The sequence below is a fragment of the Pristiophorus japonicus genome, chromosome 6 (assembly GCF_044704955.1).
Source record: "Pristiophorus japonicus isolate sPriJap1 chromosome 6, sPriJap1.hap1, whole genome shotgun sequence".
Taxonomy (NCBI): Eukaryota; Metazoa; Chordata; class Chondrichthyes; family Pristiophoridae; genus Pristiophorus; species Pristiophorus japonicus.
Genome location: NC_091982.1, coordinates 41,780,990 through 41,796,357, shown reverse-complemented (window position 1 = coordinate 41,796,357; position 15,368 = coordinate 41,780,990). Strand labels below are relative to the sequence as shown.

General features: G+C 48.5%; 1 protein-coding gene across 5 annotated transcripts in view; it reads right to left on the bottom strand.

The window, feature by feature from the left end:
- Nucleotides 1-15,368, bottom strand: part of col4a6 (collagen, type IV, alpha 6) — a 575,180-nt gene that overhangs the window by 205,578 nt on the left and 354,234 nt on the right. For all 5 annotated transcript variants that reach the window (XM_070882795.1, XM_070882794.1, XM_070882796.1 and 2 more), the window contains exons 7-9: nt 11,997-12,113; nt 10,961-11,029; nt 4,384-4,419 (exon numbers count right to left, since the gene is read on the bottom strand). In XM_070882795.1, the coding sequence (XP_070738896.1) occupies nt 4,384-4,419; nt 10,961-11,029; nt 11,997-12,113 (222 nt within the window). The remainder of the gene's footprint in view (nt 1-4,383; nt 4,420-10,960; nt 11,030-11,996; nt 12,114-15,368) is intronic.

The following is a 15,368-nucleotide window of genomic DNA, read 5'->3' as shown; positions in this document are numbered from 1 at the left end:
AAATTGAGCACATTGGTTGTTGAAGGATTAGACCTACTCCCCTTGTAATGTCCAAAAACCCAGACGTGGTGAGGAATGAGCCATTCAATCAAATTACATTCACTATTTTCTTCAAATAACTCACAACTTTGCTGCATAGGACCATTAGGAGCAGGAGTCGGCCATTCAGCCCCTCGAGCCTGACGATTAAATCATGGCCGATCTACACCTGAAATCCAATTTCCCGCCTTTGCTCCCTATCCCTCGATACCCTTAGCCAATATATTTATCACAGTCTTGAAAGCTCCAATTGTCCCAGCATCCACAGCATATTTGGGGGAAGAGAATTCCAAATTTCCGCTCTCCAACGCTTCCTGATTTCGCTGCTGAACGGCCTAACTCTAATTGTAATCCCCCTTGTTCTTGATTCTCCCACCAGAGGAAATAGTTTCTCTCGATCTAGCCTATCAAATCTTTTTAAACACCTCAATCAGTTCACCCCTCAATCTCCTAAACTGGAGGGAATACAAGACAGGTTTATGAGACTTGTCCTCATGATTTAACCCCTTAAGTAACTCAGAACAAAAATACTGTGGGCTCACGGCCTACAATTGCTGATCCCAACTGTGTCACGAGAAGGGGAAGAGCATCACACTGAGCACATGCACCCCACCCCTGCTCCACTCCTCACCCCCCCCCACCCCCGCCCATCCCTCCTGCCCCCCCACCCTTCATCCGCTGGGAGGCTCAAGGGTACGTTTCAGGTAGAGGTCTGGAAACAGATCACATCGGACCCAGTCTGAGCTGTAAAAGGTAAGGGTGCCTAAGGGGCTCCAAAGGCAAAAAAGTAAAGAGATACAAATCTGCAGGTGGGAAGGTTTAGATGGGAGAGTGGTGCAGGCCAGGAATCGAGTGCACTGTCATTCCTTCTATGCACTCTTCTCACTGGGAGATCATAAGAATTTAAGAATTAGGAGCAGGACCTTCGACCTCACCCCCACTTTCCCGCCCGATCCCCATATCCCTTGATTCCTTTAGAGTCCAAAAAATGTATTGATCGCAACATAGAAGACATAGAAACATAGAAAATAGGTGCAGGAGTAGGCCATTCTGCCCTTCAAGCCAGCACCACCATTCAATATGATCATGGCTTTCTCTCCATACCCTTTGATCCCTTTAACCATAAGGGCCATATCTAACTCCCTCTTGAATATATCCAATCAACTGGCATCAACGACTCTCTGCGGCAGGGAATTCCACAGGTTAACAACTCTCAACTCTCTGAGTGAAGAAGTTTCTCCTCATCTCAGTCCTAAATGGCCTATCCCTTATCCTAAGACTGTGTCCCCTGGTTCTGGACTTCCCCATCATCGGGAACACTCTTCCCGCATCTAACCTGTCCCGTCCCGTCAGAATCTTCTACGTTTCTATGAGATGCCCTCACATCCTTCTAAACTCCAGTGTATAAAGGCCCAGTTGATACAGTCTTTCCTCATATGTCAGTCCAGCCATTCCTGGAATCAGTCTGGTGAACCTTCGCTGCACTCCCTCAATAGCAAGAACGTCCTTCCTCAGATTAGGAGACCAAAACTGAACACAATATTCCAGGTGAGGCCTCACCAAGGGCCCTGTACAATTGCAGTAAGACCTCCGTGCTCCTATACTGAAATCTCCTAGCTATGAAGGCCAACATGCCATTTGCCTTTTCACCGCCTGCTGTATCTGCATGCCAACTTTCAATGATTGATGAACCATGACACCCAGGTCTCATTACACCTTCCTTTTCCTAATCTGCTGCCATTCAGATAATATTCTGCCTTCGTGTTTTTGCCACCAAAGTGGATAACCTCACATTTATCCACATTATACTGCATCTGCCATGCATTTTCCCACTCTCCTAACCTGTCCAAATCACCCTGCAGCCTCTTAGCATCCTCCTCACAGCTCACACCGCCACCCAGTTTAGTGTCATCTGCAAACTTGGAGATATTACACTCAATTCCTTCATCCAAATCATTAATGTATATTGTAAAGAGCTGGGGTCCCAGCACTGAACCCTGCGGCACTCCACTAGTCACTGCCTCTCATTCCGAAAAGGACCTGTTTATCCCGACTCTCTGCTTCCTGTCTGCCAACCAATTCTCTATCCATGCCAGTACGTTACCCCCAATACCATGTGCTTTGATTTTGCACACCAATCTCTTATGTGGGACCTTGTCAAAGGCCTTTTGAAAGTCCAAATGCACCACATCCATTGGTTCTCCTTTGTCCACTCTACTAGTTACATCCTCAAAAAATTCCAGAAGATTTGTCAAGCATGATTTCCCTTTCACAAATCCATGCTGACTTGGACCGATCCTGTCACTGCTTTCCAAATGCGCTGCTATTTCATCCTTAATGATTGAATCCAACATTTTTCCCACTACTGATGTCAGGCTAACCGGTCTATAATTCCCCGTTTTCTCTCTCCCTCCTTTTTGAAAAGTGGTGTTACATTAGCTACCCTCCAGTCCATAGGAACTGATCCAGATTCGATAGACTGTTGGAAAATGATCACCAATGCATCCACTATTTCTCGGGCCACCTCCTTAAGTACACTGGGATGCAGACAATCAGACCCCGGGGATTTATCGGCCTTCAATCCCATTAATTTCCCCAACACAATTTCCCGCCTAATAAGGATATCCTACAGTTCCTCCTTCTCACTAGACCCTCGGTCCCCGAGTACGTCCGGAAGGTCATTTGTGTCTTCCTTCGTAAAGACAGAACCAAAGTATTTGTTCAATTTGTCTGCCATTTCTTTGTTCCCAATTATTAATTCACATGAGTCCGACTGCAAGGGACCCACGTTTGTCTTCACCAATCTTTTTCTCTTCACATATCTATAGAAGCTTTTGCAGTCAGTTTTTATATTCCCAGCAAGCTTCCTCTCGTACTCTATTTTTCCCCTCCTAATTAAACCCTTTGTCCTCCTCTGCTGAATTCTAAATTTCTCCCAGTCCTCAGGTTTGCTGCTTTTTCTGGCCAATTTATATGCCTCTTCCTTGGATCTAACACTATCCTTAATTTCCCTTGTAAGCCACGGTTGAGCCACCTTCCCTGTTTTATTTTTACTCCAGACAGGGACGTACAACTGTTGGAAGTTCATCCATGTGATCTATAAATGTTTGCCATTGCCTATCAACCCTTTAAGTGTCATTTGCCAGTCTATTCTAGCCAATTCACACCTCATGCCGTCGAAGTTAGCTTTCCTTAAGTTTAGGACCCTAATTTCTGAATTAACTGTGTCACTCTCCATCTTAATAAAAAATTCTACCATATTGTGGTCACTCTTCCCCAAGGGGCCTCGCACAACAAGATTGCTAATTCGTCCCTTCTCATTACACATCAGCCAATCTAGGATGGCCAGCTCTCTAGTTGGTTCCTCGACATATTGGTCAAGAAAACCATCCCTAATACACTCCAGGAAATCCTCCTCTACCGCAGTGCTACCAGTTTGGTTAGCCCAATCTATATGTAAATTAAAGTCGCCCATGATAACTGCTGTACCTTTATTGCACAGATCCCTTATTTCTTGTTTGATGCTGTCCCCAACCTCACTACTACTGTTTGGTGGCCTGTACACAATTCCCACCAATGTTTTCTGCCCTTTGGTATTCTGCAGCTCCACCCATGCCGATTCCACATCATCCAAGCTAATGTCCTTCCTTACTATTGCATTAATTTCCTCTTTAACCAGCAACGCCACCCCGCCTCCTTTTCCTCTCTGTCTATCCTTCCTAAATGTTGAATACCCCTGGATGTTGAGTTCCCAGCCTTGCATGTGATGACATGCAACCTTGAATATACTCAACGGCTGAGCATCTACAGCCCTCTGGGGAAGAGAATTCCACAGATTCACAACCCTCTGAATGAAGACATTCCTCCTCATCTCAATCTTACATGGCCGACCCCTTATCCTGAGACTATGCCCCCTAGTTCTCGACTCTCCAGACGCGGGAAACAACCTCTCAGCATCTACCCTGTCAATTCCCCTCAGAATCTTGTCATGTGTAGGGGTAGAGTGTTTCTACCAAATTAGTCAACGTATCCCAGTAAATTTCCAACTTCTCAATTCTATTTCATTCGTTATACAGTCCTAGTAAATGGAGCGATTTTACCTGAGCACATCAAACAATTTGTTAAAAACAGCACGCACAGGAATTTCTTTGAAAATGGGAAGAGTTGTATAACAGGCGGCTGAATCGATCTCGCACATTTTACACTATCGCCCAAAACCCCAACTGTTAGACACACACAAAAAAATGCAAGGCAAGACTCTCCAACAACCAGGTCCGGGTTAAATGAAAGGACTGTTCTCAATCCTGCCCCCCCCCAGAGAACATTTTCTGCCGAGATACTCACAGGAAACCCATCCAAACCTGGCAGGCCCGGCTCACCCTGTGGGGGAGGGAAGAAAAATAAATCAGATGAAAATAAATTATTTAAATGCTGAGCATAGAAAAGTAAAAAGACAAAAACAGTAGAAACTTGAAGCATGAATGAATAACTAACATTCACATCATTTTGCTGAGGTAAATTAGCAAACAAATGGCCCTCACGAGCTCTGGACTGAACTCCGGCCATCATAACCTGGGCCTCAGTACCATTGCTGACCACTGAGGTTTCCTCGCCTGCGATGTTTCGATGAAGAAGAGCAGATTACCCGAAAGGGAAGTCATGCTGCAATGGAGGTGCTCTGTCCCCACCCACCAGTCTACATCACCCACAGACAAGATCCTGTTTCGGCAGCCAATCAGTACGAGCAGAGGTTCCAACTTTGAAGGGTAGGCTGTGACAGCAAGCCCGATGGCAGGCACATGTGACGGCCTGATTGACATTGTGCTGGACAGCTGATCAGAAGCAGCCCAATCGCCGCATGTTGTGTTTTGACATGAAAATGCAAGAATGTACCCAGCATGCATCAGCGCCTGCCAAGTCTGAAGGTATTGCCACACCTACCTTGATGTGGGGAAGTGTCTTCATAAGGTCAGGGGGACAGCCAATACAGAGCTGTGCCATCTGCTGTAAGGACACCTGCTGCCAACATGTACCAGCCAGTGACAAGAACTATCAGGTTGGGGTGGAGTGTAGAATGTTTCAGTATAAGGGGTGTCGCAGTTGTGTGAGGCGGACTGGTTGGGCTGGGTGCTCTTTGCCTTTCCGCCATTGTTCATTGCTCATAGGTTTATATGTAACCTTCAGAGCTGCTAACCGAGGGCCGTGCGGCTCTTTGTCAGCCGGCGTGGACACGATGGACCGAAATGGCCTCCTTCTGCGCTGTAAATTTCTATGATTCTTCTCTGTTTCTATCAGCTTTGGACCTCGGGACTACACCTACCTCCCTCCAGGCACTCTGCCATGTGGACTGCTGAGGGATGGTGATGAGAAGTGGGCAACCCTCCTGCAACACCAGCTCCACCTCAGCAGCCATCTAACAGAGGGCCGGGTGCTGGGCAGTTCTGTCACTTGCCTGAAGCCTGCACATGGAGTCTCTGATCCATTCATCGTGGCAGCGGTTGCTAACGGGTGGGGATTTGATCGAGGTGTTCAAAATCATGAGGGGACTAGACAGAGTAGATCGAGAGAAAGTGCTCCCTTTGGCAGAAGGGTCGGGAACCGGAGGACACAGATTTAAGGTGATTGGCAGAAGATCCAAAGGCGAAATGAGGAAAAACCTTTTTACACAGCGAGTGGTTAGGATCTGGAATGCACTGCCTGAAAGGGTGGTGGAGGCAGATTCAATCGTGGCTTTCAACAGGGAATTGGATAAGTACCTGAAGGAAAATAATTTGCAGGGCTACGGGGAAAGGGTGGGGGAAGTGGGACTAGCTGAAGTGCTCTTGCAGAGAGCCGGAACGGGTTTGACGGGCCAAATGCCCTCCTTCCGTGCTGTAACCATTCGATGATTCTATGATATATACCCTTTGAGATCAAGTAGTTATCACTGCAATAGCTATCTTTATCGGTGGAGCAAATCACCCACCGCTGGGAGGGGTGGGGGCAATGGTGGGGTGGGGAACAACGTCAACCATAAGCCCTATTTCACTAGGCCTTCCTGCCTGCCTCTGGTGTTTCAGTGGCTATTAAAATTGCTGGGGCAGAACTGCCTCTTGGGCAACAGTGCAAAGCAGGCGTGATTGCATTGGTCACATGTTATCTTCATCACCATCGTCATAGGCAGTCCCTCGAAACGAGGATGACTTGCTTTCACGCCAAAAAAGGATGAGTTCACAGGTGTTTCAATGAAGGACCTAATATTCCAGGTCCTGCACTATATAGTGTAGGGTGGAAGATGCCTGTGCGTGGATTGTTTTAACATGTGGTGACCGTTGCACACCAGCCACCACACGGGCTTGACAGAGCTAGGTCTTGGTCCAGTGGCAAGGATTAACCAGGACGACTGGAGATCTGTTCTGCTGCACCGACCTAGTGCGCACACATAGCGCAGTGTGGGCTATCCCGTGCTGCCCCTGGGCCCACGCCTTTTCTGGCCCCAAACTCGCGCTTCTCCTGCCCACGCCGGATCACATCCCTCTACATTCTCTGGCCGCTCCTTCGCCCCGACCACGCCGCTCCTGCTGTACCTGCCCACGCTCCAATCACCGGCCTGGACCTTGATTATGTCCCTCTTTGCAGCCATTGCCCTCCTGCACTAACTCGCGCTGTACCTTGCAGTGACATGCTGCCACTCGCTGCTCCTTTTATGGCCCCGACCTGCCGCTGATGGTCTCCTGCAGGTCAGGGCCGCCACGCCACACGTTATACGCCCCTCCCAAAAGACAGTTCCATTGACATTGATGGAGCTGAATATTGGGCGGGCCTATAGCAAGCGGTCAGTGCAATCCTGCCCGCTATGCACTACCGTCCAAGAGGCAGTTCTGTCCCGTTGTATTGTGAGGTCATTGGGCACCAACTAAGCCACCATCTCCACAGTGATGGCATGAGGCGTGCTGGCCAAAATGTTATGGCCGGCTACACAAGTAACAGGGGATGTTCGATCCCCCAGAGTGCAGCCGGATTACAGGAAGACCAATTTACTTGTGGTGTAAATCGGGACAAAGTGACACAGTGAGGATGCCCACTTCTGTTGGAGCACCACCCTCTCACAGGCCAGTCACTGAGATAAAATGTCCGCTTGGTGTTGACTGGGAGCCTGAGATTATAAAGGAGCTGGACAAACATTAATAGAACTACAGACACAGATATAGGGCCCAAGTTTCCACATGATTTGCGCCTGATTTTTAGGAGCAATTGGTGGAGAACGGACTATCTTAGAAATCGCAATTCTCCACATTTTTTTTTCTGCAGTTCTAGTCAGGTAGAACAGTTCTACTTTGGAACAGAATTTTTTGTTTAAAAGGGGGCGTGTCCGGCCACTGACACCTGATTTGAAAGTTTCCACAGTGAAAACGTACTCCAAACTAACTTAGAATGGAGCAAGTGAAGATTTTTGGAGAACTGAAAAAACCTTGTCTACACATTAAAAAATCAGGCACAGGTTACAAATTAGGCGTCCAGAACAAGGTGGGGGGGGGAAGGGAAGTCATTAAATTCTATAATAAATCCTTATTTATACTTCTACAAATATTATACAAATAAATCCAACCTAAATAAACATTTATAAGCAAAGAAAAGATTAAATAAACCATCTTCCTACCTGTGTGAAAGTGCTTCAGCCAGGGAGAATTCTGCAGCCGTTCGTTCCCGGGGAGCGGGAGGGGGGGGGGGGGGGCGGAGACAGTGAGAAGGCTGCAGGAAGCCTCAGTGCTGATGTGCTGATGGCAATGTGCTTTCATTAAAAAATGTTCAAAAATTAAACAGCTACAAAGAACTACAAAAATGGCCGAGTGCCAATGTTTCCTTCACACTGCGCGTGCGCGAACGCTCCAACGCTCACGTGCAGCGTTGCCGGCAGGAAAAAAACTAATTTAAATGGTACCCGCCCCCTCCCACGTACAAAATTGGCGCGAGTGGTAGGCTCCGCCCCCCCTGGGCGCCACGCCAGGCAGACAAGGAGCTGCAGGGCGCTCGAGAATAGCGCTTTTTTTTTTAGGCGCCGTTTTAGGCGCAAAAAACGGGCGCCCAGCTCAGAGGGGCGCCCGTTTTTTATTGTGTGAAAACTTGGGCCCATAAAGTGGTGACGTGAGAGGGTCGGGCGGGCGGGGGGGGCGTATGGTAAGGAATGAGTTGCTGAGCCCAACAATGTAAGGGAGCTGGATTATAATTACAGACACGGTCTTAGCTGTTAGCTGTCGCTCACATTGCTGTTTGTGGGTGCTTGCTGTGCATAAATTGGCTGCGACGTTTCTTACACTACAACCGTCACTACACTCCAAAAGTACTTCATTGGCTGTAAAGCGCTTTGGGACATCCTAAGGTCATGAAGGGGGCTATATAAATGCAAGTCTTTCTTTTGTGATATTCGGGTGCAAATACTTAACACATTTATATGAAATTCCTCTGCACACTACTTTAATAGAGTATCAACTTGTCTAAAATGAATGAAAGACTTGCATTTATATAATACCTTTCATGACTACCAGACGTCTCAAAACGCTTTACAGCCAAGGAAGTACTTTTGAAGTACAGTCACTGTTGTAATGTGGGAAACGCAGTAGCCAATTTGTGCTCAGCAAGCTCCCACAAACAGCAATGTGATAATGGCCAGATAATCTGCTTTTGTTATGTCAATTGAGGGATAAATATTGGCCAGGACACATAAGAACATAAAAAATAGGAGCAGGAGTAGGCCATACAGCCCCTCGAGTCTGCTCCACCATTTAATACGATCATGGCTGATCCGATCATGGACTCAGCTCCACTTCCCTGCCCGTTCCCCATAACCCCTTATTCCCTTATCGTTTAAGAAACTGTCTATTTCTGTCGTAAATTTATACAATGCCCCAGCTTCCACAGTTCTCTGAGGCAGCGAATTCCACAGATCTACAACCCTCTGGGAGAAGAAGTTTCGCCTCATCTCAGTTTTAAATGGGCGGTCCCTTACTCTAAGATCATGCCCTCTAGTTCTAGTCTCCCCTATCAGTGGAAACATCCTCTCTGCATCCACCTTGTCAAGCCCCCTCATAATCTTATATGTTTCGATAAGATCACCTCTCATTCTTCTAAATTCCAATGAGTAGAGGCCCAACCTACTCAACCTTTCCTCATAAGTCAACCCCCTCATCTCTGGAATCAACCTTGTGAACCTTCTCTGAATTGCCTCCAAAACAAGTATATCCTTTTGTAAATATGGAAACCAAAACTGCACGCAGTATTCTAGATGTGGCCTCACCAATACCTTGTACAGCTGTAGCAAGACTTCCCTGCTTTTATACTCCATCCCCTTTGCAATAAAGGCCAAAATTCCATTGGCCTTCCTGATCACTTGCTGTACCTGCATACTAACCTTGTGTGTTTCATGCACAAGTTCTCCCAGGTCCCGCTGTACTGCAGCACTTTGCAATCTTTCTCCATTTAAATAATAACTTGCTCTTTGATTTTTTTTGTGCCAAAGTGCATGAGCTCACACGTTCCAACATTATACTCCATCTGCCAAATTTTTGCCCACTCACTTAGCCTGTCCATGTCCTTTTGCAGATTTTTTGTGTCTTCCTCACACATTGCTTTTCCTCCCATCTTTGTATCGTCAGCAAACTTGGCTATGTTACACTCGGTCCCTTCTTCTAAATCGTTAATATAGATTATAAATAATTGGGGTCCCATTACTGATCCCTGCAGCACCCCACTGGTTACTGATTGCCAACCCGAGAATGAGCCATTTATCCCTATTCTCTGTTTTCTGTTAGTTAGCCAATCATCTATCCATGCTAATATATTACCCCCAACCCCGTGAACTTTTAGCTTTGCAGTAATCTTTTACGTGGCACCTTGTCAATTGCCTTCCGGAAGTCTAAGTACACCACATCCACTGGTTCCCCTTTATCAACCCTGTTCGTTACATCCTCAAAGAATTGCAGCAAATTTGTCAAACATGACTTCCCCTTCATAAGTCCATGCTGACTCTGCCTGACCGAATTTTGCTTTTCCAAATGTCCTGCTACTGCTTCTTTAATAATGGACTCTAACATTTTCCCAACCACAGATGTTAGGCTAACTGGTTTATAGTTTCCTGCTTTTTGTCTGCCTCCTTTTTTAAATAGGGGCGTTACATTGCAGTTTTCCAATCTGCTGGGACCTCCCCAGAATCCAGGGAATTTTGGTAAATTATGACCAATCATCCACAATCCCTGCCGCTACTTCTCTTAAGACCCTAGGATGCAAGCCATCAGGTCCAGGGGATTTATCTGCCTTTAGTCCCATTATCTTACTGAGTACCACCTCCTTAGTGATTGTGATTGTGTTTAAAGTTCCTCTCCCCTTATAGCTCCTTGACACTGTTGGGATGTTGTTGGTGTTCTCTACCGTAAAGACTGAAAGAAAATATTTGTTCAGAGTTTCTGCCATCTCCATGGTCCCCATTACTAATTCCCTGGTCTCATCATCTAAGGGACCAACATTTACACTAGCCACCCTTTTCCTTTTTATATACCTATAGAAACTCTTGCTACTTGTTTTTACATTTTGTGCTAGTTTACTTTCATAGTCTACCTTCCCTTTTCTTATCCAATGTACTGCAGTGGAGTGTCAGCCTAGATTTATGTACTCAAGTTCCTAGAGAGGGATTTGAACCCACAATCTTCTGACTCAGAGATGAGTGTGCTACCCACTGAGCCACAGCTGACACTGACATTGATATCATGCACATCAATGAACATCATATGGATATGTTAAGTAACAGCAATTTTTGGCACAAGGACTGTCACTCCACTTTCAGCTCCTTCTCTGAGTTCGGCTTCCTGATGCTAGCATCTCCGCTAGAATCTAATTTCTCTCAGAAAAATAAGATCAAAGCTACAGCATGACCATCTAGCCTCCTTACCCTCAATCCACCATGGCCTCCAGAGACGTAGGCTGGTTCTCCTTTAGCTCCTTTACGACCAACTTCACCCTGGGGGGAGAGAGGCAGAAATTAGAAATCAGCCAATCTAATTGTCTATCTCAAAGAGGGAGATATCCTTACACTCCAAAGGTAATAAATGGATGATATAATAATATAACTTTTTTTTAAATAAAGTTTTTAGTTTGTGTTGGCTGTTTTGAGACAGGGAACGTACAGGAAGAGTGAGCCGGGCATCCCGCTCCCGATCATGCTCCCGTTCCCAAGACTCGCGACTGAAAGTTAGACTTTGAGTGAGGACAAGTTCAAGCACAGCTCTGATCTCCTCCAAGATGGACAGCTGAATGAATTGGTTATTATTTACAATCTTCGGGGAAACAGTAGCATAGTGGTTATGTCACTGGACTAGTAATCCAGAGGCCTGGACTAATGATCCAGAGATGTGAGTTCAAATTCTACCACAGGAGATTTAATGTCTGTTAATTAAATAAAATCTGGAGTTAAAAAGCTAGTATCAGTAATGGTGACCACGAAACTACCAGATTGCTGTAAAAACCCATCTGGTTCTCTAAGGAAGGCAATCTGCCATCCTTACCTGGTCTGGCCTATATGTGACTCCAGACCCACAGCAATGTGGTTGACTCTTAACTGCCCTCTGAAATGGTCTAGTAAGCCAGTCCGTTGTACGAAACCGCTGTGACAAAGTCAGCACTGTGGGAGTACCTTCACCACATGGACTGCAGTGGTTCAAGAAGGTGTCTCACCTTCTCAAGGGTAATTAGTGATGGACAATAAATGCTGGCCTTGACAGCGATGCCTACATCCCAAGAACAAATAAATTAAAAAAACACCAGTTCACTAATATCTTAACTATCTATCGTCCCAGTTTTTATTTTAACGAGTACAAATACTTTAATAATTCACTTAAAAAAAAAGACAACTTTGAAAGTAGCTATTTCTTTCAAATTTTTTCCCTGCAAAATGAGTCAACAAATCGCAAATTATGCCAGTTGCTTACCGGGAGCCCGAGGGATCCCGGATATCCCACACCGCCAGGGAAGCCCGAGTCTCCTTTGGTACCATTGCACCCGTCTAGACCAGCACGACCTCTTGGACCTTGTTGACCTGGGTGGCCCTTTGAAAAAAGAGTTCCATCAAGAATTAAATACTTCTGGCAAAAGAGATCATTCTTTAATTGTTCTTTCCACGCTCATCACGGTGAAGGATGGATCACTTTCACATTCCAGGCATGGTCAGCCTCGAGGACTTGCCGGTGTGGCACAGCCCAGCCAGCTGCAGTGTGAAGCTGTTTCCTTATACCGCTGTGTTGCCACGCCGGTGTGACCAGCTCCCGGAACATGGGTCCTGGACGGCCAGCCGCAACTCCAGCGAAAACTCTGCTTGGTCTTTCCAGTGGCCCTCCGTAGCGAATCCAGCAAACTTAATAGAAAACTGTTCAATGATACAAGAGATCGCCTCGTTGAGGCAAATGGAAAGATAATTAAGAGGGCCACACAAGGAAAAAAAAGACAAGAAAATGGGGCGGGGTGGGGGGGGGGGAAATAAAACCTGCTGATGCAGGAGGTCTGAAATGTGCTATTTGCACAAGCCTGCTCCTCAAGCCTGCTCCGCCATTCAATAACATCACGGCTGATCATTAAGGAGCCCTGAAATTGCGCTCGGAGGCCTTATGCCTGCTTTTACCAGGTGTAAGCATTTTAAGGACATTCGCTGGACAAGAGTTGGGCAAATGGCCCAAATCTCCACCCGCGAAGGCCTTTCTTCTGGGGATGTGTGAGATCTGTCAAAAGACATTCTGACAGTTCGCAAGTGTCACATGCACATCGCACGCCTAAACCCGGAACTCTTCGGGCAGGTGCACACATCGTACACACCCGGAGAGGCTGCAATTTCAGGGCCAATATATTTCCATTGCCCCACGGAGATGATATTTTTAATAACAACTTCAATATTTTTAATATCAGCTTCAATATTCTTGGTATCATCTAACAGTTTTCTATTGCAGTGCTCAGCTCATTCAACCAATTACTTTCCTCTCTGATTGGATTCTCTGTGGATCCCCCCATCACCCTGTTATTTGCAACCCTATGAGAGACTTGCTTACCTTTCAGTTTGAAGTTTTGACGTTGGGAAACATTACGCTGTCTTTTCACTTTACAGCTGCTCACTGACCTGCTGTGTATTGTTAGCTTTGTGTTTCAACAGCAAGGGTTATTATTTTTTGCTGTTGTAGTACTGACTGATTTCCAGCAGAGGGTGATATTGCTCTCTGTATATATTCACGATGCTGGATGAAACCGGTTGAAGGGTTTTGATAAGAGTACATCGGGAGAAACGGTTTCCACTGGCAGGAGTACGGTAAGCAGTGGTCACAGACTTAAAAATAATTGGCAAAAAAGTCAAGGGGAAATGAGGAGAATTATTTTACGCATTCTAGAATGATCTGGAATGCACTGCCTGAAAGGGTGGTGGAGGCAGACTCAATGGTAGCTTTCTGAAAGGAATTGGATCTCTACTTGTTGAAGTGGGGTGGGGTGAGTAGGGGGAGAGCTGGGGTGGGTGGTGTGGGGGAGGAAGAGCTGGGGTAGGATAGGGTGGGGTGGGGTGGGCTAGTGTGGGTGGGGGGAGAGCTGGGTGGGGTGGGTGGGGGAGGAAGAGCTGGGTAGGGTAGGGTGGGGTGGGGTGGGCTAGTGTGGGTGGGGGGAGAGCTGGGGTGGGTGGTGTGGGTGGGGGGGGGGAGGAAGAGCTGGGGTAGGATAGGGTGGGGTGGGGTGGGCTAGTGTGGGTGGGGGGAGAGCTGGGTGGGGTGGGTGGGGGAGGAAGAGCTGGGTAGGGTAGGGTGGGGTGGGGTGGGCTAGTGTGGGTGGGGGGAGAGCTGGGGTGGGTGGTGTGGGTGGGGGGGGGGGAGGAAGAGCTGGGGTAGGATAGGGTGGGGTGGGGTGGGCTAGTGTGGGTGGGGGGAGAGCTGGGGTGGGTGGTGTGGGGGAGGAAGAGCTGGGGTAGGATAGGGTGGGGTGGGGTGGGGTGGGCTAGTGTGGGTGGGGGGAGAGCTGGGTGGGGTGGGTGGGGGAGGAAGAGCTGGGTAGGGTAGGGCGGGGTGGGGTGGGGTGGGCTAGTGTGGGTGGGGGGAGAGCTGGGTGGGGTGGGTGGGGGAGGAAGAGCTGGGTAGGGTAGGGCGGGGTGGGGTGGGGTGGGCTAGTGTGGGTGGGGGGAGAGCTGGGTGGGGTGGGTGGGGGAGGAAGAGCTGGGTAGGGTAGGGTGGGGTGGGGTGGTGAGGGTGGGGGGAGAGCTGGGGTGGGTGGTGTGGGGGAGGAAGAGCTGGGGTAGGATAGGGTGGGGTGGGGTGGGCTAGTGGGGGTGGGGGGAGAGCTGGGTGGGGTGGGTGGGGGAGGAAGAGCTGGGTAGGGTAGGGTGGGGTGGGGTGGTGAGGGTGGGGGGAGAGCTGGGGTGGGTGGTGTGGGTGGGGGGGGGGAGGGGAGAGCTGGGGTGGGTGGAGAGCTGGAGTGGGTGGTTTGGGGTGAGTGGGAAGAGTTGGGATGGGGTGGATTGTGGGGGTGGTTGGAGAGCTGGGGTACGGTGAGGTTGTGTGGATTGTGCTCCAACTGACCCATGAACGGAAAGTGTTTTCATTTTCTCAAGCAAATGTTATATTTTTGTTTTCGGTCACTTTCCCTCCTGTCAGATTGAGAGGCATCAACAGGCATCCACTAGATTTCTACTGCAGAAAAACGGAACACGTTTATTTAAAAAATACGGGTGAAGTTCCCCAGCATCCTGTTTGGGGCGACCCAGTGGGGGAGGGACTTCCTGCGCCTGGTGTGGAAGTCCCGCCCCGGCTGTGAAATGAGGGTTACCGCCCCGTCACAGGAATGTCAGCGTGCTCCATCTATTGTTTGGGCGATATTCGGGGCGCTGCTCGGCGTGTCCGTTAACGAGGGTTGCTGAGCATCTGCAGGGTCTCTGACGGGCTCCATGTGGATTTCTGGGCCGCACCATGGCGTCCCGGACCAGGCCGCGGAGCCTCAAGACAGGCCAAGCGGTGAGTCGGCTAAAAGTGAGAAAATGGTGGCGCTCCCCTTTAACTTTCGCCCCGGGAATGGAGGTTGGCCGGGCTTGAGACCCGCGAGGCTGGCACTGACTCTGCTCTCAGCCTCGCAGGGCGGCCGCCAGTTTCCGCCACGGGGTTGCCGCGCACGCCGATGACGTCATTGCCGGTTGCGCGGCAGCCTGGGGCACTACCAGCTGGGCGCAGCGCTACCATGTCAGCCCCTCCGCTAACTTGCGCTCAATTTCACAGGAGACGGTAAGAGTCCCCACCCCATCCCCGGCCGAAACAGGTTTGCGCCCCGTTAGCGCCCCCCGGAGGCGC